This window comes from Phytophthora sojae, assembly GCF_000149755.1.
Source record: "Phytophthora sojae unplaced genomic scaffold PHYSOscaffold_2, whole genome shotgun sequence".
Taxonomy (NCBI): domain Eukaryota; phylum Oomycota; class Peronosporomycetes; order Peronosporales; family Peronosporaceae; genus Phytophthora; species Phytophthora sojae.
In genome coordinates this window covers 3,922,295-3,947,856 of record NW_009258116.1, presented here as the reverse complement: position 1 = coordinate 3,947,856, position 25,562 = coordinate 3,922,295, and the positions used below count along the sequence as shown (strand labels likewise).

Here is a 25,562-nt window from a genome sequence, read left to right as displayed (position 1 = left end):
AGGGGGAGGCACCCACCGACGCAGCCCACGCGCCGGACCGACCGACGTAGCTCGTAGCCCCGCCGCACGACGAAGGCGCTCGCGACGTCGGCCATGAAGAAGATGTCCCGCAAGAACTTCCGCGCGGGCCCGTTGTTCTCCAGCAAGTCGAGCAGCTCGTCCACGCCCAGCCACGGGCCGGGCAGCAGCTCGTCCCCCGCGGGGGGAGGCGGCGGCATCATGCGCCGCGCCACGTGGGCCGACAAGATCAGGGACAAGCTGCCGCCCCTCGGGGAGAACGAGTACGAGGTGCTGTGGGAGCGCGGCGTGCTGGGCGTGATCTTCCTCGAGTCGGAGAAGGACGGCATCCCGTACGTGTCCAAGGCCACCGAGTCGTGCATCTCCCCCGCCGTGAGTCAGGGGGACATCCTCAAGTACGTCAACGTCGTGCGCTCCAAAGATCACTCGTTCTCGGACTTCTTCAAGATCCTGGCCACCATGAAGAAACCCGTGCTGCTGCGCTTCGAGCGCGTGTCGGCCAGCACGCCGTCCTCGGACGAGGACGAGGCCTCGCAGCTCTTCGGCGTGCAGCGCTCAAGCTCGACCAACGCCGTCAACAGCTCCAGCCACTATGCGAGGCAGAGCTCGGCCAACGCTGACGAGGGGGACCCCACGGGCAAGCTGTCGAGAGCCAACTCGGTGCCGCAGAAGGACCAGAAACCGCCCAAGGCCATGAGGGGCGCGTTCTGGCGCGCTACGTCGGCGAAGGACTCGGTCGGCCCCGCCAACCCAGCGGCGCAGTCGATTGGACCGGGTGGCGTGAGTGGAGGAAGCAGCGACAGGATGGGCGCGTCCCAAGCTCAGCGACGACAGCCGAGCAACAGGGACCAGGTTTCGCCGCGTGATGCGGCGGCAGCGAACGGAAGTGGGGGGCAGTCTTCTCATTCACCGCTCGGACCGCACGAGTACCAAGTGTACTGGGAAACGGGGTCGCTCGGTCTGTTCTTTGGCGAGGACCGCTCGACAAACCTGCCGGTGGTCACGCGGTCGACTCCGAGCGCGAATCCGGTGGTGCGGCGTGCTGTCGCCATCAACGACACGCTCGTGTCGGCCAACGACGTCAAGTCGGCAGATTACACGTTCGAAGCGTTCTTTGGAAGGCTCCAGCAGATGAACAAGCCCGTGAGGTTGGTGTTCAGGCGGAGGCAGTCGACGGATCAAGTGGTTATTGTGAAGCAAGGGGAGCAGCAACAGCAGCAGCAACGACAGCAGCAGCAGTTGCACCAACAACTCCAGCAACGGCAGCAACAAATGCGGGAGCAGCAGCAAATAAGGGAGCAGGAGCAAAAGCGTGAACTTCAGCAACAACAATTGCGGGAGCAGCAACAACGTGAGCAGCAGCAGCGTGAGCAACAACAGCGCGAGCTGCAGCAGCGTGAACTACGCGAGCGGCAGCAACGTGAGCAGCAGGAGCGCGAGCAGCAAATGCGAGAACAGCAAAAGCGTGAGCAGCAGGAGCGCGAGCAGCAAATGCGAGAACAGCAAAAGCGTGAGCAGCAGATGCGTGAGCAGCAAATGCGGGAGCAAGAAAAACGTGAGCAGCAAATACGGGAACAAGAAACGCGTGAGCAGCAAATGCGTGAGCAGCAGTTGCTGGAGGAGCAACGACGACGCGAGCAAGAGGAAGCAGCAAGAAATCGGACTCCGTCGGTCACTGTGGATACGACTCCGTCGCCGCCGGCACCGTTATCGGAGAGCCGAATGGCTCATCGAAATCGCTCTCCTAGTCCCACCGTTAAGCGATCATCTACGCCGCCGCCGCGCCCTCCTTCTCCGCAAGTGCGATTGGAACCAGATAATGTTCAACGTGAGCACCGCCACCTCGAGAGGGGGCGTACGCCGCCGCCAATTTCCCCCGTCATGTCGGATCTTCGTTCAAGCATGAGGCAATCACCAGCAGCAGCAGCAGAAAATGTCCCCAGCACTAATTACGAGGTTTCGCCGAAAGCCAGTGGATCTCCACTGGTTCAGAGTTCGCCAAGAGTGGATATTTCCCCGACATTCAATGCGTCTCCACGGGCGTCGCCGAATATTGGCAGTTCTCCGAAGGTTAGCAGTTCACCATTCGCTTCGCCGATGTCACCCTTCATTACTACGGAGATCGGCAGTGAGTCGAGCAATCATGCATCATCGCCTGTTGTCGACGTTGAAGACGATGTTCATGCTACCGACTCTCCGATTCAGATGGAGGAGGAGACTGCCCAAGCATCAAAGGAGAGCTCTCCAAGTTTTGAGAACGCACATGGTAACCGGAGTCGCAACGCTAGTGAAGAGCTGCGGCACCTTCAGAAGGCAAGTATCCCTGTGCACGAGGAGGAACCTGTATTGTCCCCACTCAGCAAACCGACACATCTGTCACCTACGGAGCCGTGGGATCTGCCTGAACAAATACCGTCGCCAACGATTAAGGCACAGCCGGTTATTCTGGTGGACGAAGATGAAGATGTTGACATTGCAGTGCCTGTGCCACCGAGCTCTGACATCCACTTGGAGACCGCTGCTATGGCCGAAGATGCTGAGTTGATTGACGAAGCTGAAGTGGTCGAGGATGCTGGGATTGCGGAAGCAGCTGAAGTGATTGAAGATGCTGAGCTCGCCCAAGAAGCCGATTTGGCTGACGAGGCGGAGCTTGGCGTAGAGGCGAAAATGGCCGAGGAAGCGGAGCCTGTCCTGCCGTCGCTGCCTGTGGAAAACTCCTCGGACGACAACACTGACCTTGACGACGTGGAGGTCGGTATGCTTGCATCAGACGTGGAAGTGGGAGTCGCTGTCGAGGAATCGGAGGCCGACGTTGTCGAGAGCAGTACTTCTGAGAACGACGACCACAGCTCAAGTCCATGGGATCTTGAGCCTGAGCCGGAACGAAAGAAGACGCACCTTCACGTAAGCAGCGCCGCGTCACCGCGCGACGAAGCTACGTCTAGTGCTGGAAGTCCTTCCATCGATGCCGCAGCAGAGGTCTCCAAGGTCGACTTCACAGACGCGTCCGACTCCGACTCGTCGGATGAGTTCTCGAACGACCCTGACATCTCCAGTGACATCGACATCGTGGACGGCGATATCATGATGCAGGAAGCTCCGAAAGACAAAGTGGACTCAGCAAGCCCTCCAAAACCAAGCAAGTCGTCACTCCACGCCAACTTGGCGAAGTATAAGAAGAAGGGCAAGACTGCTCGTGGTGTCACGAAGCTGCCAGCGCTCACGGAAGAGGAGGCGCTTACAGTTCCACTCGTTGCACCGAATGCCGTCAACACGACAGTCCAAGTGCGCGGCCGACCGAAGCCTAAGTTGACGATGGCCGACACCCCGGACAGTACGACTTATCTTATCAAGTGGAAGGAGAACCGGAGCATTGGATTGCAGCTCAAGGAGGTGCGCTTTGCCAAGGGCACCTACCCGCTGGTGACGGACGTGTGCCAGGAGCCGTGCTGCGAGCTGCTGCGGCATATTTGCGTGGGCGACGTGATCATCGAGATCAACGGCCGCAACACCTCGACGATGGGCGTGAAGAAGACTGTCAACTTCCTCAAGACGTGTACCAAGACCACGCTGATGAAGATTCGCCACGGACCGGCGTTCGTGACCCAGCGCGTGAGCGCGACAGTATGACGGGGGCGCCCCGCTGTAGCAGTAATGTACGATCAATTCCGCGAGCGCGACTAGCTGGCCTCACCAGAGCAAGACGGGGCGTGGTGGAGGCTAGAGCGGGCGGGGCGGCGAGGCCGCGCTTCGTCCCGCTACGACATTGCTTTTCTCTTTTAGTTTTTCCTCTCAGTGTCAGTGAAGTGCTCAATGTTGGAGAGGACGATTTAGACATGATTTTGGCTTGCAGCGTTGGTGAAGTGCGTTAGCCGCTGGGCCTGTGCAGGCCAGCCAAGTTACTACATTACAATGAAAATACTTGACCTTGCAGCTTGCTTCGAGTATGCTTCCTCGCCTCGTTGCGCGCCGAAGCGCTGCAATCCGCTCTGCTTGTTTGCCATGTTCATCCAAGCACCGTGCCAGCTGATGCGGGGCGCCGTGCAGAGACGCTAAAGCTGTGTGAAAGCGCTGCCACCACAACAGCGCGTCACACGGCCAGGCTTTGCGTTTCAGCGTGTTAAACCAGGGAGGACCTCGGGCGCTCTTCACCCTTCATCAATGCAATGCAATGCATCGACGCCACCTTCATTCGCGTGTAGGAGTTTTGTATTTTTTGTTCAATTTGTCGCCTCCAAGCGCTCGGCAACCAACACTGTGCGATCGGTTGGTCGCCGCGGCTCGTTGACAGAGACGCCTCCCGCTGCAGCTTCTTTCCGTGTTGTGTGTTTCTCTGCTGCTACGTTGTATCACACCTTGCGCGTGGCTGCCTCGCTCGCTGCGCCTCGTGGCCTACCGCCCGCGCGCTTAGTGCAGGCTGGCAAGTCGGGTCTTAATCTTGCCGATGGCCTGAGCCGGGTTCAGGCCCTTCGGACATGTGCGCGTGCAGTTCATGATGGTGTGGCACTTGTACAGCTTGAACGAGTCGTCCAGCGCGCGCAGACGCTCCTCCGTCTTGTCGTCACGCGAGTCCTCGATCCAGCGGAACGCCTGCATCAGCACTGTGGGGCAGCAACAGTAAAAAACAGTAGTTAGATATCTGTCACTGACCGTTCGACAGTAGAGAAAGCTAGCAACGTACCGGCGGGGCCGAGGTACTTGTCGGGGTTCCACCAGTAGCTCGGGCACGAGGTGCTGCAGCACGCGCACAGAATGCACTCGTACATGCCGTCGAGCTTCTTGCGGTCCTCGATGGACTGCAGGTGCTCGTGGTTGACGTCGCGGGGCTTGTCCGAGTGCAGCCACGGCTTGATGGACGTGTACTGGTCGTAGAAGTTGTTCATGTCCGGCACCAGGTCGCGGATGACGTACATGTGCGGCAGCGGGTGGATGCTGCTCACGTCCTTGTTCTTCTTGATGGGGCTCAGACACGCCAGCGTGTTGCCACCGTCGATGTTCATGGCGCACGAGCCGCAAATGCCCTCACGGCACGAGCTGCATAGCAACAACACGTCCACTTAGTCCTACTGCTCTCGTCTCCCTCCTCCTTATGATACACTGAATTGTCCTACCGACGGAAGGTCAGCGTCGGGTCCTGCTCGTTCTTGATCTTGATGAGGGCGTCCAGCACCATGGGTCCGCACCTACAGAGGACAATAGCCACGGGGGCGTCAGTATCTCCCTCCCCTCGCTCATTTAACGTCCTTCGCGTCCAGCCCCACGTACTCGTCCAGGTCCACGGGGTACGTGCACTGGTAGGGCTTCTCCTTGGACTCGGGGTCCCAACGGTAGATCTTGAAGTACTTGATGTTCTACTCGGTCGCAGGCAGGCAGCAGCCACGTCAGTCTCAGTATCAGGCGGGCGGAGAGGGTCTACACCAAAAAGACTAGGACGTAGTCTCGCTCTACGCACCTTGGGCTTGGCCGCCTGGGACTTGAGGTCCGGGTGGTAGGCCGGCACGCTCAGGGCGCGCACGCCCGTGCTCACCACGGGCTTCTGGATGGAACGCACAGCCGCCAGCATCTTTTCTCTGCTTCTGGACACGTGAACTCGCGGGATCAACTCCACCGTTGGAATTCGAGACTGACGGCTCGGGGCAAACGCAAGGGTGCGGCGCGGGTTTCGAGCGTTAAACCGCGCCTGTCTAATCCAATATCTGAAGCGTACTTAGTCGCGCTATTGATGAAGTCGCATACTTTTGGCCTGTCTGAACCTATAACCTGTCTGCGCATGCGTTTACCCAGGATGCGGATATAAGGGGCGAAACTTCAGCCGCTCGATTCCGGAGGTCCAGACGACACACCGCGCCACACCAGTTTGAAGCAGTCATTCTGCGACACTTGAAGTTCGGCCATACTCAGCGCAAGACAAACGTGGCATGGGACGGCGATGGCCAAGCGCTCCACGACGCTCAAGCAGTTCCTGCTGCGCGTGCACCCCGACCACTTCCGCAACAACCCCAAGGTCCACGATGAGAATCTGCAGTCCGTTAAGCTGCTGAACCAGTTCATGGACGAGCACTACGCGGCTCAAGGCGGTGCGGGCTCCATGAGCTGGAGGAGACTTGGAGCTCCACGGGAGAAGGTGAAGATCGCTCGTTAAGTTGCAGGAGCGAGATGAGAGCGCTGACTGAGGATGTTACTGGGGCGTGGGCAGGTCTACTTCAGCGTGCTGGTGCCGTCCCTGAGCTCAGCAGAGCAGAATGAGGAGACCAAGAGGCTGAAAAGGTTCGCGCTGGAGCTGGCTGCCAATATTGAGACCAAGATGGTTGCCGTCTTGAAGGAGTGCGGCGTCGTGGTGCAGGCCAGCGTGGAGGAGGAGGCCACGATGTCTGGCGCGGGATCTCAGCCGCGTCGAGCCAAAAAGAGAGCGGAGAGGAGGCCTGACAACTGGTGGCAAGGCCAGCAGGGAGGAAGGAGGCGTCCCAGCGGCATGGATTTCGGGGACTTTACCATGGGCGAGATGTACGCCAAGGCGAACCGCGCAGCGGTGGCGTCTGCGTCGAGACGGAGGAAGAAACCGATTCAAACTTTACAGGGATTGCTGGAGTTTATGAAGGAGGAGGAGACGATGGAGGCCCAGCAACGGCAGAGAATTGCGTGGGAGTCGATTCAGTCGGCCAAGAACACCCTGAAGCGTGAACTCGACCTTCAAGACGTGCTGTTTTCGTGCGGATGGTCTACCATGCACTTGAACACGACCGTCATGATTCTTCTCCAGACGCTGCGCAAGTACTCGCGAGCGAACAAGCAGGGCATCTTCACACCCAAAGACTTCCTTCGTGGCGCGACGATTGACCTCAGGTGCGCAGCACAGCATTGTGCTAGTATTTGCACGTTTGTGTTGTGATACTCAAGCGATTTTGTTCTCGTGTTCAGTGCCAACCCTTCCGGGATCGACCTCAGCAACGAGTACCGTATTGTGCTCAACCCGGCGGATGTCCCGGTGCAGTGGGTGCAAGTACTTGAGACCATCGATGCGAATATGGTCGTGTTCATGAAGGCAGCACAGGAAAGCCTGGCAACTTTGCAGGCAGATGCCACCGCAGCTCTCGGAGAAGCCAACATTTCTAGAGGCCACACGTGCTCAGCTCTTGGCTACCGGACGTTTCTGCAAAGTATGCGGCAGCGCGATGCTGCGGGCCAGAGCAGCGAGCAAGGCTTACTGGAGAAGTTCGCGCTTGTCATCGAAGATGATTCGTACGAGTGGGTGGTCTTAGAGACCGGCGAAGTGCGAGCGCCGTTCACGAGCTCGTACGGAGAGGCTATCTCGTTTCTCAGCACGAATCGGTCGTTGATCCGCCGCCAGCAAGAGACGCACAACGCAAACCTAGAGGCGTTTGCGTACATATCCTCTCGCTGCGCAGACGCAATGCATGTGAAGGCTATCACGCGGGACGAGGGGATTCCAGTGGGCATGGCAGTCGTGGCGTGCGAGGAGCTGCTCAAGGCTGTGGTCGGCATGACGCCGCCGAGCTCGAGAAGTTCCATTCCTCAAGGCATGGTGCGCTTCCTGGACACGTACACTCAAGGCCGCAGCATTTGCATCAGCCGCACGTACGGGCTCGGCCAAGACGGAGTGTTCACGCTGCCTGCAGACTGGTTCAAGTGGTAAAATAGAGTTCAACTTACCCCCACGATGTTATACAGACATGTTATCCGGATTGATTTCCGTTTTCTACCTGTAACATATTATTCAAACGCGATGGAGGAAGAGCTTCGCGAACTCCGCCTCCAGCTCAAGGTATATTGTGCCTATAGAGGAAGTGATGCGCTGTTATTGGTGCCAAAGCGCTCTAGTTGTGTTATAACAGGCGGCTCGGAGCGACGTGAAGCGGTACGCTAGCTACGCGCTGCGTTTGCAGCAGGATTTGACTCGAGAGAAGCAGAAGCGAGAGGAGGACAAGGACCTTCTAGAAGAGGAGGATGCGCGTTTTACGGCTTTAAACGACAAATACACGGGGCCAGCAGCTTCTTCTCTATGGAACGAGAAGGTGGAGGAGGCGAGGAAGGATCACGTTGCGTGGAGTCGCAAGATCGACCGACTGGTGCAGACGCTGGAAGGACGTAGTGAAGCTGCTGGGGCAAAGCATAGTAACCAGGTGGAAGGGAGTGTCGACTATGTGATGCAAGAGCTGGCGCCGTTTTTTAGGCAGCAGAGTAGGTTGATCGGGGAACTCGGCCGCGAGAATGCAAAGCTGCGTGATATGCTGCAAGCTCGACCGACGCGACGCGAATTACTGGTGGGTTGGAACAGCTAGTAGTGCAATGGGCATTTTTGAACTGAGTATGAACGCCCGTTATGTTGTGTTGTACTGTAGTCGTCACAGCTGGAGGTTGAGCGACTGCAGCGGCATGTGGGAAAGTTGCGTGTCCGGGCGAAGGATGCTGGCGCGCCTAATGCCCAGAGTGGCATCGGCGTGAATGAAGAAGCGGCTGTAAACGAATCTTCTCTTTCGGAGAGGATAATCGAAGAGAGGATACTTCAGTCGTTGCGAGTGAATACTGGGAAGTCTGCGACCAAGCACAAGTATCTGAAGGAGAAGTTGGACTGCTATCTCTCTTTAGACCCCGCACTGAAGATGCAGAACCTGACAGAGGCCAATGTGTTAGAGCGTGTTGGTCGGATTTGCTCCGATATTGTTGCTTCCTGCTGCTACGTGCTGGAGGTCGAGGATGTTGGAGAGCTCCCACAGTCTGTGGAAAAATTACAACAACTCGCCCACGTTTCAACAGCGTACCAGCGATTCGTCGAGCGAATAGAAAAACTTCTCAAGCGGTTTGATGAGGTGGGCATGTTGTCAGGTTATGTTGGTTCAAAACTGTACTAATTGGCGGATTTGCTGCTCTTAGGATGCCTTCTACTCTGTACGAGCTCAGTTTACAGCAGATTTTTCTTGCAGCGAAGCCTTGAAAATGGTCCGTAGTAGATACGTATGTCTGCGCTTTAAGATTGCGTGTGTACTTAGTTGCGTGTAGATTTTGTCCCATGTGCATGATGTGCTGGTGGAGCTTGATGCGCGTCGTGATCAAATGAAGCCGCCTGGTTCCAAAGCCCACGAGGTTTTGCTTGCAAACATGAAGCTGCTTCGGGTACCGCGCATTGATCAGCTGGCGCCAACTATTCGGGTGCGTTAGGTGCTAAATGCAACATCATATCGTTACTGAAAATGCTAATGAGTTTGTCACCTCAATCCCTTTGCAGCGCTTGGTTGGCAACATGCGAGCTGAGCAAGAATTCCAGGACAGTTTACGTGAGCTTTTCGGCTTGGATGAGGCTGCGAGTCGGACACAGATTTTGCACGTTGCCACTGTATTGTTTGGTGAGCTTGGCTTTCTTACTGGCAATGTTACTTCGCCTAGAGACTCCCGCGCACGATCTTGATAATTCATGCTAAACTAAACAATACCAGCTTCAGCATGGCAATCATTTCCAATAAGCAGCACAACGTGCGCCTTAATTTCCAGCGAGCTCAATTTTTCTAGCCTCTGTGTAGGCCGAGTGCAGCACCTCCGCAACCTCCGCAGCATTCTGCACTAAAAATGCATGAGAGATCTTTCCAGCCCGTTCTTCAAACCGCACTTGTAGAGCCCGCCCGATGATTTTGTCGCTTGGGTAGAGCTCTAGGGATTGCTGTGCTTTGGCGTGCATGATCTTCTGCTTTTTGGATGGCGACGCCGCAGTATCAACAGCATCTACAACCGACCGCCGGTACTTCCGCCAGATGTGCCACGCCGTCTTCACGTGCTCCCTCTCAACTCGAGCTCGAATCTCCTTCGCACAGTCGTTTTTCTTCCCAAGCCACTGCAACACACACCGTCGTTCAAAACGTCGACCAAATAGACACATCTCCTGCTTGTCTTCGGCCTCTTTCTCTTTTCCGTCCGCCTCTTTGTGCTTCAGTTTTTCCACACACAAGAACCATTTCTTCGCTGTAGTCGTATGCGGGAACGATACAAACGTCTCCGCGCGATCAAACCCCACTTGCAGTGCAGTCTTCTCCATGATGTCGACGTACTCCAACCCCGAGGGGTAAACCTGGAAAACCGCGCGCGAGTCCTTCTCGCCCGACAATTGTGTCAACAGTGACGAGAAGCAAACTTCCAGTCCTTTTGGCTGCAACCACTGCAGCATTGAGATGCCGATCGCAGCATCCAGCACTCCATCTCGAATGGGAAGCTTCTGGGCCGCATTGCCACAGTAAAAGTCAACTTGTGCTTGGGTGCTCTCCTGCTCTCCCTCTTCTTCCTCCTCCTTCGACGCTAGAGACAACATCGACGAACTGATGTCAAACGCCAGTGTGAACGCCGGCATTTCTCTTGAACGGAACCAATCCTGAGCTGCCTTTGTGCTCAACCCGGAGCCTGCACCCAAGTCTAACAGGAAGAAGATGTCGTCCTTGGTCCTGGAATGTGTCAATTTTGTCGAGTCCAGCAGAAGAAGCTCCAGCGCGTGCCGCGTCAGGTCCTTTTGGATGCTGGCATTTGCCGCTGTGGTGTAGACACTAGACTGCTTGTCACTGTAGAAATCGCGCGCTCCAGCAGACAGCGGTGCCACCAACGCGTTTCCTCGCTCCTCGGGCCGCAGACTCCTATTGTACGGCATCGCCAACCAAGAACTGGCATTGATGTGTGCTTAAATAAGTATACATGTCAAATTAAATAAGTGATACTTATAAAGGTAGCGATGAGACAGAAAGTGTCCACATCGACATATAACGTCCACCCAAGTGTCCATGAACGCTCAGGACCCTCAGGTGGACACGCGAAAGATGGTCTGGTCGCTGGGCGATTGGCCGTTCGTGTCTTCGATATCATGTGCCGTGAGTGTCTCGTCGTGCCCCGAGCGACGCGAACTTGATCGGCCACTTAGTGTCGCCCGCCAGGTATCGCGTCGGAAGAGCAGCAGCAAGCCAACGATGGGCGACACGCACACCAGCACTGCAGCTCCAGCAGCGACGCCACCGATGAACACGCCGAGGGCAGCGAGTCCCAACGCCAGCACGATTGGCGCAAGGAGCACGTAGCCAGACGCGCAAAAGCAGGTCGTGAACGCTTGCCGGAACGTGAGCCGAGCGTTGGTTGTGCAGGGAAGGAAGCAGCAGCACAGGATGCAGAACACCACAGCCAGTACGAACGCAGGCGGGCCAAACAGCACGAAGAAGAGAATCCGCATCACCATACCGATGCCCTTTTGAGTGGTGCCTTGCCCCTCGATGTCTGCCATCTGATTGCCTGCGCAGCCTCGGACATTCCACCACTGCGCAACACAAGACAACCAGAGCACAGAAACTGTTAGTGTCCCCTAATTTCGACAGTGACAATTTTGTGGGCAGGGTGGCGAACCTGAAAGTGCTCCGGGAAGACACTGTCGTCGATGACCTTGAGGCAGATCCAGCAGAAGCTTGTGTTGCACACGACACACTTCATCTGATTGCAGCCGCCAGTCTTCTCGACATTGTTCTGGCATCCAGGACATGGCTTGGAGATCTTACTAATCAGGGCATTGTTGAGCTTCTCCACAGCGATCATCTGCTTGTCGTATTCGGCACAGGTCCGACCTTGATGAGCATTGCTGTGCACGAAGCAAAACTCGCGGCTGCAAGCCTCACAAACGCACTCCGGGTGGTCACTCCCAGCGCATATCTGCGAGTGGTCGCAGTACGGGCACTGCCGCGCGAGCTCGTGCTCCTTGTTAAACTTGAACTTGTTATACTTCTGCCAGACCTCGTCGGACACTAGCGACTGGATGTCATCCACCACGATATCGGCCTTGCACGCCGCCTTGTCGTCCGAGTTCTCAAAAAAGCACTTGGGATAGACCTGCCCCTCCTTAATCTTAAACTCCAGATAGTTCTTCAAGCACGCCTCGCAGAAAGTATGGCCACACCCCGTTAGTGCGTACGACGTACTCACAGGCGCGTAGTCGTAGCAGATCTGACAGAGGAACGTCTCCTCCATGGATAGACCCAAGTAGCTAGCCATAGACCGCAGCAAGCTCGGCACCGAGTGGCCGAGGCTGTTGCTCTCCTGCCGTCTGAACGCCGTCAAGGACAAGCTCAGCCCGTTCGTCTCCGTCTTCGTCTCCTCCTCCAGATCAATAGACGACGGCGGCTGAGTGGACGCCGCGACTGCAAGGGATATCTCATCTCCCGTCTCCTCGTCCTTCACCTCTGCATCGAACTCGGTCATGCTCATGCGAGTCGACAGCGGCAAGGACCGTCCTCGATCCCGGGCGCTGGCGCGCGTCAGAGCGCCCAGGGTGCGGCCTGAGGCGGCCCGCACAAAGCTGGACATGTGCTGCCAGCTGCCTCGTCTCGTGTCTTCCATGGTGGCCAGCGTCTCGTTCTCCATAATGGGGATCGAGCCTCGTCTCGGCGGTGTGGACGTATCATTCTTATTGGTAGTAATGGACTCGTCAGCTGCGTCCTCCACTGAGAGACGGAACTCGCTGATTGCAGCCGCGGCAGAGGACGCGCGCGCGCGAGACAAGCGACCATCACTCTCCACTGGCAGCGCCGAGATCTGATTCTCCATCGCCGTCAGCAGCGAAGCCATGTGCGCGGCCCAAGCGTCGGGCGCGTCCTGCTGCTCCATGTCCTGCTGCCGCCGCAGCTGGTGCAGCCGCCAGCGCCAGCGCATGCGCTCGTCCTCGCCCGAGAAGGTCTGCAGCTGTCGCAGCGAGCTGTACAGCGCCGCGAGCTGCGCAGCGCGGTCGCGAGTCCACGTTGCGGGCTGCATAGGACGAGATCGCTACTGGCTTGAAACGATGGGCGATTGGTGGAAATGGACCCGCAAGGTGGACCAATCAGACTGGTTTCTCACTTCAACTTTGAAGTTGCCGTGCAGCGTCGGGGACGACGGATACACTGCGCATTTCCAAAATATCTCGCTCCTGCCAACTACTGTAGCATTGATACAACAGCACGAGCAGCTCAGCGACTCTTTCGATGTTGAGGTCGTCGTCGCTGCTGCCGGGGATCCAGCAGAGGCGCAGCGCCGGTCAAAGACGCTGGACGAAGATGAGCACGGCCGACGTGGCCCTTACGACTCCATGCTAAGTGTGATGGTGTGTGGTGCGGTGACAAGTATCAAGCGTGGGTGCATACTGCTCGTTTTCCCCGCTCTGAACTCTGTGGTGGCCGTCGGTGGCGCATTTTGCGTCCTGGTGTTCGCTGGTTATATTCTCGAAAGAAATGTACGTTCGGACTGGTCTACGCTACCGGAGCTACGTCGCGACCGTGTACCGAGTGGGCTTGCGTTTGGGTTTCCCCCCGTTCCCACGACTGAGTGCATGTCCTAGTTGAGGCGGCGCCCGCGCAGGAATTGCCATGGGCGCCGGCGACCAGAAACTTGCTGTAGGCCTAGTTGCCACATATTCTTGGCCGCGTTGACGTCGCGTTCCCAGCACCTCGCGCCGCAGAGTATGTTCTTGCACACCCGCACGTTCCTCGATGGCTTCGCCTCGTCCGATTCGGGATCTGCAAATGGCATGCCTACCATTGGTGTGAAGCAGTCCAAGCACAGACGGCTGGTGCGAAACTCATCCACGGATATGAGCGTTGCGCGGCGAGAGAGCTCAGCGGTGAGGCGCTTGATGGGCGCGTTCATGTAGCCCGAAACTCCCTTGTGCTGGTTCCAGTTGCCGAGACAGACGCACACGTCGCGGTCGATAGTCGGCACGATTCTCTTTGCTAGTTTGCAAACGGCTTGGCGCTTGAACCTGGACAATGTAAAGCGCCACTTGCGGAACCCCACGGAGGCGCTGAACAGCAGAATGTCGTCCATGTGTCGCCACATGTACTTGTAGCCCTCGAGTAGTCGTGACGATGAAGTCGTCTTCAGCGAAGGCATGTTGTCGATAAACTCTCCATAGCCCATGCGCCTTTTTAAAGATTTTGGAACCAGTGCGCGTGGTACTCAATTCGCGCCATGTGTCGATACTCAGCCGAAGAGGTTTGAAGGACATGGGCTCCTTCTCTCAAGAAGTGCGTTCTGCGACGGACGCCGTGCTTTCGGGGGTGGAACTTCGGCTGGGTCTTGTGGCAGATATCACACCATCCGACTACGTCGCACACAGCTTGGCTTCGGCGTTTGCGACGACGCTGACGCCGTCTGTGACCTCGCCGACGCTTCTTACCATGACGTTCGCCCCCATTGTGGTCGTGGCATACACTGCACCAGCCAGACATTGGGCAAGGTTCATCCGGAAGGTTGACGTAGGTACCGGGGGCCGGACGGCTGTAGCAGGTAAGGGGCATTCGCTCCCCGGGGCCGACTCCAATGAGCGTGTGGGGTTTGTACAGGCCCGGCTGCACCGTTCGTTGCAGCTCACGAGGTATAGATGTCAGAATACACACTGCATATCCATTGGTCCGGATCATATACTCGAACTTGCGACGCCCTCTACCGATCCGAGGATCGGTGTCTGGATTCCCATCGGAGCTGACACATCGGCTTAAATCGAAGACGGTTTTCCACATTAGCTCGCGGACTGTGTGGAACTCAGCGGAAGTAGCGTAGCGTTTGCGACCCTGGCCGTCGAGAGCAGTGCACAGGTTGAAAATGTCTTCGTCGTGCGAGCTTATGATGTTCTTCGCGATCTGGTACAGATGGGAGGTCTCCACAGAGTAGTATGCCGAAATGCACGTAGTAGGCTGAGGTAGCAGAGAGAATACTCGTCATCCCAGCGGCTCCACAAACTCCAAAATGTCGTACAATTTTCCGAGGAAGAGCACGAGGTGATTCTTGATATTCGCTGCAGTCGGGGGAGGTCTAGCCAAGCCAGCAGGTCGATCTCGTCGTCCGTGTGTTGCGTGTTCCCGTTCTTCAGTCTGGTAGCCAATGTTTGGGCATCGGGTCTTGTATATCCATATCGTAGAACGACGTATTGAACGAGGCGCGCTTCGAAGTTGTAGCGGATGTGGTTACTCGTCGCGGTAGCCATATCCTTCGACAAAGTGTTGAGGAAGGAACTCATATGGGCGACATTCGGAGGCGTATAGGTGTCAAAGCGACTGCGCTGGTCCAAGAAGATGGTCAGAGAAGCTTCAAGTGGTCCAGTTCGATCTGAATTTGACGCTCTCGCGTAGCTGCTAGCTGCTAGCCCAGAGCAACATCGATAGAAGAACCCTGCGTCGAGCTTCAACACTGTCTCCAACACGCGGGAGCTAGCTGGTACAGCCGGATAGTCGGGATAAATCGACCTGTGGTGCTCGAAGAGCCTCGCGCAATGGAAGTTCGCCAGCTTCCAAGCTTCCACCCGGATGTTCTGCAAGGCGACCGCATTCTTCTCCAGCACTCCACGCAGAAGTCGATTTGAACAAAATGCGTTCAGGGGCATGACGAGAGTTGAATACACGAGCGGACTTCGTTTTTCTTTCAGGAGCGACTTGCGAAGATCAGCGGCCACTCGCAACCTCTCGTCTTCCTCGTCCGGAGGTCTCCACCGGATTGCCGTACCCGCCATGGCTCGACGAGTGACAGGGGTGTGCGGCAGGCGGCAAATCGAAGAATGGAAACCCCACACGGAATTTTGAGGACAAGCCGAAGTCGATAGGATCTCGGGTTCGGCAATAAAGGACGAGCCCCCATCTCCTGGCAGCCAGTATCTAAGTTACACGCCATTGAAACCAGGCTATAGAGTCAAAGGCACCACCTTACATTTCAAGAGAAAGAAACCCACTCAAGACACAGTGTTCCTTTTTCTGATGGTTCTAGTCATTAGCTTGGCTGGAGTGTGGTTGATATATCGTGCGGTTGAATGTATCAGGGACGCTGGAGAGTGCACGAAGGTGCTAGTGGGGGTCGGTGGACTTGTGTTGCTCATTATCGGGGTCAAGTGGCCCGTTATGAAGACAGCACTGCTTTGGATACCCTTAATTATTTGCGTGTGCGGCACTCTCGGAGCTGGCATCGCTTACCTTGCTCTTCTCTTACTGGAACAAGTGAGGAAGGCAGACGTCTGTATCGCAAACACGGTTGGTTTTTCAACTCAATCCGATTTTCCGGCGAAAATCAACTCCTTCCTGACCAATCTGAGCGATCGGGTCGAGTTAGCTATGCCAAATGGGCCTGGGCTGTCCTCCCCATTAACTCGCCAGAGAGTTTTATCTACGCCTTACTTCGTCGTGCCTAAGGCTATCGTCGGTGTGATAAGTTCCGGGATCGTAGACGCTATCATGATTCAGCCGTTGGTCTTGATTCTAGCGGTGGAGACCGCTCCGTCTTCGGGCTAGATATCACGTTCCAAGAGAAACCCATTGTCTGCACGTTGTTGATGTGGGTGATTGGTGCAGTGTTCGCATCACCGGTTGCTCTCCCAACTGACTTTGCTCGTTTTTGACGAGCTAAAAGATCCCCAAGTTCAGGTTGAACACACTTGTCCCGAATTATTTAACTTTGAACACTTGGGTTCGCCAGCCACGTAACAAGATGGGAACCGACCCTACTGTTGGTTGTTTCCCAGCCTTCATTCTTGCAAAGACAATCGAAGAAAAGATGCCGTCCGAGACCAGCCACACCGAGTCGAGTTGCCTTCTTCGCCCGTTGTTAGAGGACTTAACGCACCCAAAAATTGAATGGAGTGAAGTGAACTCGAAGCTGAAGAGTGGACTGCAGTGGTGCAGTCGGCTTGCAAAGGAGTTGCTCAAACGAGTCGCCGTCTTCATCTTCCACGCGCTGATCGTGATTGTGGGGGCTGGTAGTGTTATCTCAGCTGGTGTGACGGGGTCACACAGCACAATGCACAGAGGAAGTGCGTGCGGATATTACTATCCAGGTGAACAGCAGTTCACCAGTTCCCGGCCTCAAAGGGAACGGTTTGCTACAAAGGAGTAGGTTATAAGACTGACTGTATTTTGGTAGAGGTTAACTTGGTCGTAATACAAACTACAAGTTAACTATACAAAAGCCCACGCAAACTCAAATGGTTGGCTTGCGGGGCTACTGGTACCATGTACCATGTACTCGGGAGAGTGACACCCGTCACTCTTCATGTAATGGGTACACTTGATTGTACCCCGTTACATCCTCCCCCACTTATCTGAGAATCACATCTGATTCTCCAATCAGCTTCGAGAGAATCCGAACACCCAAAGGTCGGATTCTCGGGCGCTGCCGCCGCAAGGCTGGCGCGCCTCATCGTCACGCCCACAGTGACTTGTGCCCGCAGCGGGCACCCCGCGCGAAACCCCCCTGCCCTCGGCGATGTTGGCCGCGAAGCCGACGCGTTTAGTGGCCGTATTCACAGCGCTAGCAGGCGAAGAGTGCCTCGGCACGGGATGCATGTGCCTCCAAACGTGCGGTGTCCCTCGTAGACAACCAGCAGTTGGCGTCGCATGGCCCTCGGGCCCCGCTGGCACGTTCGTGCTGCAGTGCCTCCCGCGAGGGACAGCACCTTTCCGGTCAGCGCGTAGCGTAACCATGGAGAGAGCTGTGCTGCTCATCTCCGGCCATGACAGCGGCCCGACAGGGCCCCGCTCGTCACAGCACGGTGTGCCGGTCGGCCGAATACGTCGGCTCGACCCGTGGGCTATGGTCAAGCGCTGATCACAGCCATGAAGCGTCATGCTTCAACGTCGTGTTTGCTTGAGCGACCATGGCTGCTTCCAGCAACCCGCTCATCATACAGAGCAACGCGGCGGACTTGTCTAAAGCCCTGCAGCGCGTCACGGCCATCACGTCGCCGACGCTAAGGTGTCTTCCTTCGACACCAGGGTACCGCAAGGGTACTTCATCGTGGTGTGGGGTGTATTGCCCTCCGTCACCGGCGATCGCATCCTGCGTCGCGGCGACCAACACCAGGTCGGTGTGCGTGCAAGACCGCATGGCACACAGTCCATACAGGACCTCAAGGTGTACGAGGGCACCACATCATACACCAAAGGCACGTCGTGTATGACACGTACCACGACTGCCATAAGTGCCTCGTGCACCTCAAGTGCCACGTGCACAAGTAGTGTCGCGTGCACTAGGGGTACCTCGCGTACACCAAGTGCCACGCGCACAGTGAGCGTCACGCACCGCGACTATCTCACAGGTAGTATGTGCCACGTGCGCGCGTATGGCTTCGCGCCTTACAGGTGCGGCATGTGCCGCGCCAACTGTGAATGTCTGCAAAGGCAACACGTTCGGGTTCTCCCCTCGTGGGCAACACCCATGCTCGGGACTGATAGCTACCTGGCCGGCAGACGTGCCGCGCCCAGCGTAGCAACAGCCTGGAGCTTTGGCGTGGTGCTGATGGCTACCTGGCCGGTAGACGTACCGCGTCCAGTGTTGCAACAGCATCACGCTGCGGCATGGTGTTGCGTATGTACACATGCCATCGTCCGCGGACCAAGCCGCAGACTGGCTGCCATGTCTTTGCCTGACATAGGCAGCCTTCCAGCAGCGAATGCGCGCGTCATCTTCGGCCCAGCAGTGACAGTAGCCGCTGCCAAGGTTGCTGGCCATCGGTCACCATGACCATGGAACCTGAGCAGCGATGCATCAGGTCCAGCACCTTCGTGCAATACTTCGTGAGTGGCTACACCATGCAGCCACTACACTGGCTTCTACGACGAAGCAAGTCTCATGCCAGAGACCTCGGGAGGAAGGGCACTTCCGATCCCCTCCCCCACTTACGATTTGAGCCCCGGCGGGTCAGGCGCCAGCCGGCCGCCTAACCTCGCGCCGCCCTGCAGCACCGAGTCACCGTGCCAGCAGACTCCAGTGGCACGGGCAGCTACCCTTCTTTGGCTCTGGGTCAACATCGTCGACCAGGGCTTGGCATCTACCAGCCTGGATGCAGTTTGAGTCTGCGTGACTTGACGTGTTACTCTGTTACCCACGCCTTCGGGCAATGACACCCATGACAGCGTACGGCTTGTCCTGCATTCAGAGTAGCTGCATGGCATGCACGCATACTCAGACTCAGCCATCTCGGCACCGAGTCATGGGCACTTGATGTCCCAACGCCGCACAGTGCTAGGCGCGACAGACCGTACCAACGATCCCTGCCGTGCAGCGGCCTTTGCCTTCAGACCGAGCATGCTCCTGCATGTGGTCATTGAGGTGTCGCCCTCCGGCAGACACGTTCCAGTCGTGATCGACCATGCTCGCCGAGTCGGCGGCGGCGCAACATGCATCGCCGCAGGTACGTCGTGTACCCAATCCACGTCTTCTGTGCGCATGGCCACAGCTGCGCTGGTCGACACCCAGTCGAACGTCATCCATGATGACCGGGTGCCAAGCCCTTGGAGGAAGGAAGTGCTTCCGCGCACTCCTCCCCCGCTTAAAATCAAAGCCGCGCGGCGCCTTCAAGAGGACCGTCCGGCTATGACATCGTGACGGTGTCACGAGCCTCTTAAACTCCGTGTGGTCATCCACCACACGCGAGGAGACCCAAGTGACCTGATCACTAGTCTTGGTCGTACTATCCGTGCGTGGAACCAAGTTACCCACGCTGAAGTCGCTTCGAGCGACTCCTTCCGGCTCATGCGGAGCCTTACGGCATCGTGTGGAACTACGTTACCCACACAGGAAGCGCATCATGCGGCTTCACAATCCGTTACCGTCTGAGTGACGCGTGTGGAACTATGTTACCCACACAGGAAGTGCATCGTGCACCTTCCTCATCAGTTTAGGTCTGAGTGACCTGGCGTGGTACTTGGTTACCCACACAGGAAGCGCGTGCAGCGCGTTCCTCTTCAGTTAAGGTCTGGGCGACCGTCCGTGGTACTTGGTTACCCACGCCGGAGGTGCCTTGAGCGGCCTCCTCAGCATTACATGCTCTGTGCGGAACTAAGTTACCCGCTAGTCAGTGGTCCTTGGTTACCTACCTGGTGGTGTCATCGAACACCACCCTTGTCAATGCTCATGCCGAGCAATGACTCTCAGCACTGGAGTTGCTTGTTGAGGTAGCTCCACATGCCAGGCATAACAGCCCTCGGTTGCAGATACACTGCACCTTCTTCATGGAGATCAGCATGTCAATGATGCCTCCCTTCTTCTTCTTCGTCTTGTCGGACGCATCCAGCGCCCTGGCGGTCCCATCGGACGCCCTTGTGTCTGTCCAGAGGTGGGAACATGACTCACCAATGCTCTGTCAGACACAGAGGGCCGACTTAGCCTCAAGGCGTTGCCGCGCTACTCGACCGAGAGCCTGTGCAGCTTGCACGGCGCACTCAGGGCCAAGTCATACTTGCTCAAGCCGAGGGCATATACGGTTCCATGCCCAGGGCCGGCTTCGGCACGATGTCCGGGACGATGTACGGTTCCATGTCCGGGACCATGTGCGGTTCCATTGCTGTCAGCGCCCTCGAGCGCGGCAGCCAGGGTCACAGCGGACCCCAAGGTTCTTCTTCGGCCCAGCCTCAGTCAATGAGACCTGACCTTGTGCTTAGACTCTCTCTCAGAGTCTCGGCACTTGTGTCGTTATTCCAACCGACACATCTGGCGACGTGCGAACATCCACGCGACGTCCCAGACTCAATCATGTCTAGGGATACCATTACCCCCGCACACTCACGTGTACTACCGACAACCCACCGTTGTCCTTCACCAATGCGAGCGTCAGTGCTCGCAAGGGACCCCGGGTCTCTGTGGTGTACGCCTTCCGTACACCCATCACAAAGACTCGGGCCAACCCCAGCAAGGCCCTCGTCCTTACTGGTGGTTGTGTCCCCCTTGAGCACCTGACGGTGCATGGCGTCGGCGTCCCCTTGACCCTCTGGTCTTCGGGTAGGTCTTCTTCCCAGATCCAGGCGATGGGCAGACACGTTGATAGTGTCCTAGTCCGCCGCAGCCGTAGCAGCGGGCTGAGTACTGCTCAGCCGAACTCAGATCCATGGGTTCTCGTTCGCTGTCAGCGACCACAGGCTGTACAACAGCCAGAGCACCAGCCTGCTTGTGGCTGTACTCTTCCTGGAGGGCGACTTGGATCGCCTCCTCCATAGTGGCGGTGCGCACGCGGAACAACTGCGTGCGCGCAGGACCGACCTTCAGGCCGTCCACGAAGACTGTCATCTTGACGTCTTCCGACAGTGGGTTCCCCACCAGCGAGGTTGCCAACGTGCGCATCTCCTGTACGTACGCGTACAGCTCGCGCTCCCCTTGTTTGCAGGCAAGGAAGCACGAGCGCTGGCGGAACTCGTTGTTCGCCGGGAGAAAAGCGGCTCGAAGCTGCTCACACAGCTGAGCCCAGGATGTGAAACATCCAGGCGACATCGCTTCGCGCGTATACACCCAAGTCCTGGCACGTCCGCCAAGATTGGAGAGCGCGAAGGCGACTCGAAGGTTCTCGGCCGAGATGAGACCTGCGCTCATTGCGATCTCGGTCTCCCGGATCCAGAAGTGAAGGTTCTCACCTTCCTTCCCTTCGAACGGAGGCACCGCTAGCCGCAGAGGCTTAGGCTGCACCCGTTTGGGCTCACTCATCTGAGCCAGCAGGTTTCCCTGCACATGAGCGATGAGCCCGCGTTCGTACTCGTCAAACGCGCTCACCCGCTCGACCTGCTCGGCTGGCGTCGCCGCCGCCAAGCTCCGGAGGGCATCTCTTCCGAAGATGCCCGCCATCTTCCGCACCGACTCGAACTGCGAGTCAGTCAAGTGAGGAAACTCACTTCGGTCCATCGTGGCTCACAGACCTGAGCCACCGAGGATTCAGGTAGACCAATCTACCCACGTAGGCGTAGGATTGACTACAAGTGCTACCAAGTGTGACGGGGTCACACAGCACAATGCACAGAGGAAGTGCGTGCGGATATTACTATCCAGGTGAACAGCAGTTCACCAGTTCCCGGCCTCAAAGGGAACGGTTTGCTACAAAGGAGTAGGTTATAAGACTGACTGTATTTTGGTAGAGGTTAACTTGGTCGTAATACAAACTACAAGTTAACTATACAAAAGCCCACGCAAACTCAAATGGTGGCTTGCGGGGCTACTGGTACCATGTACCATGTACTCGGGAGAGTGACACCCGTCACTCTTCATGTAATGGGTACACTTGATTGTACCCCGTTACAGCTGGGCTCATGCTATCGAGTTTGGCGCTGATGCCCGCCTGGGTCATCGCAGCCTTAATGATTCGGCTGTCTCCGTCTGCCTGGGGTTGCCTGCTTTTCCTCGTGTATCTCGGAGGTGCTGTGGCGTACTGCGTCGCAGTCACATGGAACTTCTATGTCTTTCTCGGACCCCTGATACTATTCGCCGTGCTGTTCGTCCCGGGTGGCTGTGGAGTTTTGCTATTCGTTATCTCGCTGTCCTCCGTGAAAAATGTTCTCGAAGCGGATGTTGTTCTTGCTGAGCTTTTCTTCGGCGACTTGCGGCTCGATTCCGAGGCCTGTTACGAGCCTGAGCCATCATCGTCCGGTAGATCAAGCCTATTTGGTTCGTATCCAGAGCCAGAAACCACTCATTGCCTCTTCACTATTTATCGGCTTTGGTACGTTCTACCCAGTCAGCGCACAAGCGACGAAGTCTTTGTGCTGCCACACCTCGCTATGAGTTGCCAAGAGTAGAAGCTGGTGATCTATTGTGTGGTGTGCAAGGTCGCTATGGGATTGCTGAGTGCTGCGGTCGTCGTCTTTACTGTAATTCAACCTGCGGTGGCGATCTACAGCGGTGGTGACGCACCTTTCCTTGGCAATTTGCTCACATTCAACCAGACTCCCGTCCTGTTCGTTGGCGTGACTTCAGGCCTCTGGGTTGTCAGTGCAGCTAGCCTGATCGAGGCGGCGAAACTTTCCGTGCGGTTGACGGAAGAATGCGTGCTCTCCCTAAGTTTATGAATACCAACTGTGCGGCATTTTTTCCTGGCATTATAGTGCTGAGCTACCGTTGGGTAGGAAACAGAGACAGCTAAGAAAATGTTGGATCTCAACCCTCGAGCTCAGTAAGCACAAAAAATACCCAACAACTCCCAATCTTCCGAAGGAATTATGCCGCTCGGGATAAGTCCTCTGATTCATTTTAGCTTCTCCGTGTCAGTGGCAAGAAGGGTCGCAGTGTAATGCTAACTGGTTGTTCCGATAGCTTACTAGAAAGCAACGCTGGACGTGCTGCTGGTTTTGTTCCAGCAGACACGAGCGTTAGTTGACCCTACAGTTGGGCAGGGGAGTCGATTTGACCCTACCGTTGACTGGGAACAGGGGGCATCTTCTTTCCCTACAGTTGAGAAAACCGGATTGCATCTCGCTCACTTTCGAAAACCGCGGGTAACACAAACGCAATCAACTCCCAACTGCATCGGCCGTGCACCCGACTCGGAAGAAAGTATGCCGTCCAAGACGATTCGTCCAGAGTTGAGATATCTTCTTCTCCCGGTAAGCGGCAAGGATTCGTCGTTGCAGGAATTGAAGCAACCGAAATTTGAATGGAGTGATGTCGGGTACAAGCTGAAGAGTGTTCTGAAGAGAGTGTGCTGCAGTGGAGCTACTGGTTTGCGAAAGAGCTGCTCAAACGAGTGGTCGTGCTCGGTTTCCACGTGCTGAATGTCGTCATTACTGGTGATGGGTTTATTGGCGCTGCGTTGATGCTTCTGTGTTCGGTGCTGGCACCAATCTGCGAGGTGCTTGCCTGGCTTGCCACTCCAGTTAGGGTATTTTTCGTTCCTTTCATCTGGTGTTGGCGTTCTCGATCATGCATCCATACAAGTATGACGATGTACTGGTGCCGATGTCGATAGCCGTGTTCACGGGTGCTGCCTTGTTGTACGCTATGTGGGCGCTCCTCTGTTTTGTCGGGATTGAAATCCTTTTCTGGTGTAGTACACAAGCAGAAAAGTTTCTTGCTGACAGCTTCGAGCCGCCCGAATCGGAGCCTAGTACCTCGTATTTACGACAATACAGTACTCTTGTGCTGGCGGCTTCTGCACGGTGCATTTGATCCTAGCGGACATCCGTTGTGCCAATGGAACATATTTCGTCATTGTCAAGATCTTCGTGGGGTTGCTGAGCGCTGCGGTCGTCGTTTTTCGACAACGTGCCCCTCCTGGGAAATTTGATCACGTTCGACCAGAGCCCTGTCGTGTTTGTTGGAGTGATCTCAAGTCTTTGGGCGGCCGGGGCTTTTGGACTGTTCAAGGTGGCGAAGCTTTCAGTGTGGCTGACAGAAAAGTGCGTAGTCCCCCAAATGTTTTGAATTGGTTGTCTGGGCGCTGATGCCGTGGATGGCCGCGACAATGTTGATCATGCCGTACTGGCTAAGTGGTAGGATTCCACATGTAGTTCACCAACAACCAATTCATTCGCAATTTTACAGTTGAGAAATTTCCGTCGTTCACTCATTTTGAAGAGCAGTTATCACCTGGTAAACATGTACAGTATGCCGTCCGATGCCGAGTCGAGTTGTCATCTGCTCTAGTCGCTCAGAGGAGCAAATGGACACCAACCGACTAGCAAAGCTGAGACTACACCAGTTGACCACCCATTCATTGCACTGCAACCATTGCCGTTCCTCTTCGCCATGCCACTTTGTCATCATGATCAGCGCAGTGCCAACGTGGCGCAGCGGTGCCAAGTGATCACCGAAGGCAACAGCAACATAATGCGCCCGCGGCCACTCGTCTCGGTGCGTCTGCTTCGCCGAATCTTCTGCGTCCCCTCGGCAAATCAGGTCTGGATACCAGTCAGTCGACGGATAGCGGGCCCCGTCGACTGCTTCCTGGCGGCAGCCGCCTGTCGAGTCCCCATCCACCAGGGGCGATCATGGTCGCCAAGACCAGACGCCGCAGTTCCAGACTCGCGCCCAAGCCCAAACATGCAGGTGGGCCGACCCTTTGACGACGACTTGCGCCGATTCCGCGGCGACGCGCGCGTGGCCGTCGCCCCCGTCGGCGCTGCATTCCATCGCCCCGCCCCCAAGACCTTCGCCGCTATGGTGCCGGTCGAAGAGATCCGGCTGGATGTGGGCCCCAAGACCCTGTGCCAGGGACGCCGACGCAGCGATATCCAGCGGCAAGGCAGTCTGGAAGACATCCGACCTGCGTCGCCCATGGCCGGCAAGCCCAAGGACCTGAGCTTCCTCGGGCGCGTGCATTCGTCGTGGACAGAGGTGGAGAGCGAGCCTGGCACGGCGGAGCTGTCGGTCGCTAGCGGCGATCACCTGCTCTCGTTCCGTGACGAGGCCGCCGGCTCCTTCCGCAGCATGGAAGTGCTGACCTGCTTCCGATCAGAAGTGCGGCGGGGACTGCGTCTACTGTTGAAGGCAGCGACCGCGGAGCAGTGGCACATGTGCTGGGCCGTGCTGTTGTCGATGTTCCTGCTGCCGATGATCCTCGCGCTCATGGTGGTGGCCGGCGTGGGCTTTGTCGTGTTATCCACGTGGGTGGCCATCGCCGCCGCCGTGGTGTATCCGCTCGCGTACATCAACCCGAGATTGTACAGCTACACCACGGACTCGTAGAGACCGAGGTAACGCGGGGCTTGAGGTATAAAGGCCCTGCAGTTTCGACAGTGTTGCAGCGATGAGTTTCGTCGTTGCTGAGCTGCTATTATGCGTGAAATTTATGTAGTTTTCTTACACGT

At 56.6% G+C, this 25,562-nt stretch overlaps 10 protein-coding genes across 10 annotated transcripts; 5 read left to right on the top strand and 5 right to left on the bottom strand.

Moving 5' to 3' along the window:
* Positions 1 to 66: 66 nt before the first annotated feature.
* PHYSODRAFT_484078 (hypothetical protein) lies at positions 67 to 3,648 on the top strand (the record flags this gene model as incomplete). The annotated part of the gene is made up of 2 exons (XM_009520991.1): positions 67 to 1,330; positions 1,472 to 3,648. Coding segments are annotated over 2 exons (3,441 nt in total), but the record flags the coding sequence as incomplete, so codon positions are not given.
* A 563-nt stretch (positions 3,649 to 4,211) lies between these two features.
* On the bottom strand, positions 4,212 to 5,619 carry PHYSODRAFT_353902 (hypothetical protein). The gene is made up of 5 exons (XM_009520990.1): positions 5,471 to 5,619; positions 5,284 to 5,369; positions 5,130 to 5,201; positions 4,700 to 5,052; positions 4,212 to 4,619 (listed from the first exon to the last, which is right to left on the bottom strand). Exons 1-5 carry the CDS (start codon positions 5,579 to 5,581, stop codon positions 4,426 to 4,428), a joined length of 816 nt encoding a protein of 271 aa, XP_009519285.1. The 5' UTR covers positions 5,582 to 5,619; the 3' UTR covers positions 4,212 to 4,425.
* A 328-nt stretch (positions 5,620 to 5,947) lies between these two features.
* PHYSODRAFT_485321 (hypothetical protein) lies at positions 5,948 to 7,672 on the top strand (the record flags this gene model as incomplete). Its single annotated transcript, XM_009520989.1, has 4 exons — positions 5,948 to 6,142; positions 6,275 to 6,349; positions 6,467 to 6,861; positions 6,937 to 7,672. 4 exons carry the CDS (start codon positions 5,948 to 5,950, stop codon positions 7,670 to 7,672), a joined length of 1,401 nt encoding a protein of 466 aa, XP_009519284.1.
* A 592-nt stretch (positions 7,673 to 8,264) lies between these two features.
* Positions 8,265 to 8,888, top strand: PHYSODRAFT_485486 (hypothetical protein; the record flags this gene model as incomplete). The annotated part of the gene is made up of 3 exons (XM_009520988.1): positions 8,265 to 8,300; positions 8,379 to 8,414; positions 8,598 to 8,888. 3 exons carry the CDS (start codon positions 8,265 to 8,267, stop codon positions 8,886 to 8,888), a joined length of 363 nt encoding a protein of 120 aa, XP_009519283.1.
* A 626-nt stretch (positions 8,889 to 9,514) lies between these two features.
* Positions 9,515 to 10,663, bottom strand: PHYSODRAFT_484525 (hypothetical protein; the record flags this gene model as incomplete). The annotated part of the gene is made up of 2 exons (XM_009520987.1): positions 9,515 to 10,275; positions 10,342 to 10,663. 2 exons carry the CDS (start codon positions 10,661 to 10,663, stop codon positions 9,515 to 9,517), a joined length of 1,083 nt encoding a protein of 360 aa, XP_009519282.1.
* A 147-nt stretch (positions 10,664 to 10,810) lies between these two features.
* PHYSODRAFT_487639 (hypothetical protein) lies at positions 10,811 to 12,798 on the bottom strand (the record flags this gene model as incomplete). The annotated part of the gene is made up of 5 exons (XM_009520986.1): positions 10,811 to 10,913; positions 10,992 to 11,317; positions 11,404 to 12,115; positions 12,182 to 12,430; positions 12,548 to 12,798. 5 exons carry the CDS (start codon positions 12,796 to 12,798, stop codon positions 10,811 to 10,813), a joined length of 1,641 nt encoding a protein of 546 aa, XP_009519281.1.
* A 648-nt stretch (positions 12,799 to 13,446) lies between these two features.
* Positions 13,447 to 13,770, bottom strand: PHYSODRAFT_391121 (hypothetical protein; the record flags this gene model as incomplete). The annotated part of the gene is made up of 2 exons (XM_009520985.1): positions 13,447 to 13,521; positions 13,558 to 13,770. Coding segments are annotated over 2 exons (288 nt in total), but the record flags the coding sequence as incomplete, so codon positions are not given.
* A 352-nt stretch (positions 13,771 to 14,122) lies between these two features.
* Positions 14,123 to 15,526, bottom strand: PHYSODRAFT_325150 (hypothetical protein; the record flags this gene model as incomplete). The annotated part of the gene is made up of 4 exons (XM_009520984.1): positions 14,123 to 14,232; positions 14,285 to 14,714; positions 14,757 to 14,832; positions 15,189 to 15,526. 4 exons carry the CDS (start codon positions 15,524 to 15,526, stop codon positions 14,123 to 14,125), a joined length of 954 nt encoding a protein of 317 aa, XP_009519279.1.
* A 382-nt stretch (positions 15,527 to 15,908) lies between these two features.
* On the top strand, positions 15,909 to 16,295 carry PHYSODRAFT_296219 (hypothetical protein; the record flags this gene model as incomplete). Its single annotated transcript, XM_009520983.1, has 1 exon — positions 15,909 to 16,295. One exon carries the CDS (start codon positions 15,909 to 15,911, stop codon positions 16,293 to 16,295), a length of 387 nt encoding a protein of 128 aa, XP_009519278.1.
* An 8,500-nt stretch (positions 16,296 to 24,795) lies between these two features.
* PHYSODRAFT_325148 (hypothetical protein) lies at positions 24,796 to 25,440 on the top strand (the record flags this gene model as incomplete). The annotated part of the gene is made up of 1 exon (XM_009520982.1): positions 24,796 to 25,440. The coding sequence occupies one exon, from the start codon at positions 24,796 to 24,798 to the stop codon at positions 25,438 to 25,440; it is 645 nt and encodes a 214-aa protein (XP_009519277.1).
* Between the last annotated feature and the right edge of the window lie 122 nt (positions 25,441 to 25,562).

What these genes read in the sequence shown, in the direction of transcription:
- PHYSODRAFT_353902 (XM_009520990.1), bottom strand. Translation starts at nt 5,581, where the DNA reads ATGCTGGCGGCTGTGCGTTCCATCCAGAAGCCCGTGGTGAGCACGGGC. An exon ending in TACCCCGTGGACCTGGACGA is followed by an intron (nt 5,202 to 5,283) that starts GTACGTGGGGCT and finishes TGTCCTCTGTAG; the next exon opens with GTGCGGACCCATGGTGCTGG. An exon ending in CCGACGCTGACCTTCCGTCG is followed by an intron (nt 5,053 to 5,129) that starts GTAGGACAATTC and finishes GTTGCTATGCAG; the next exon opens with CTCGTGCCGTGAGGGCATTT.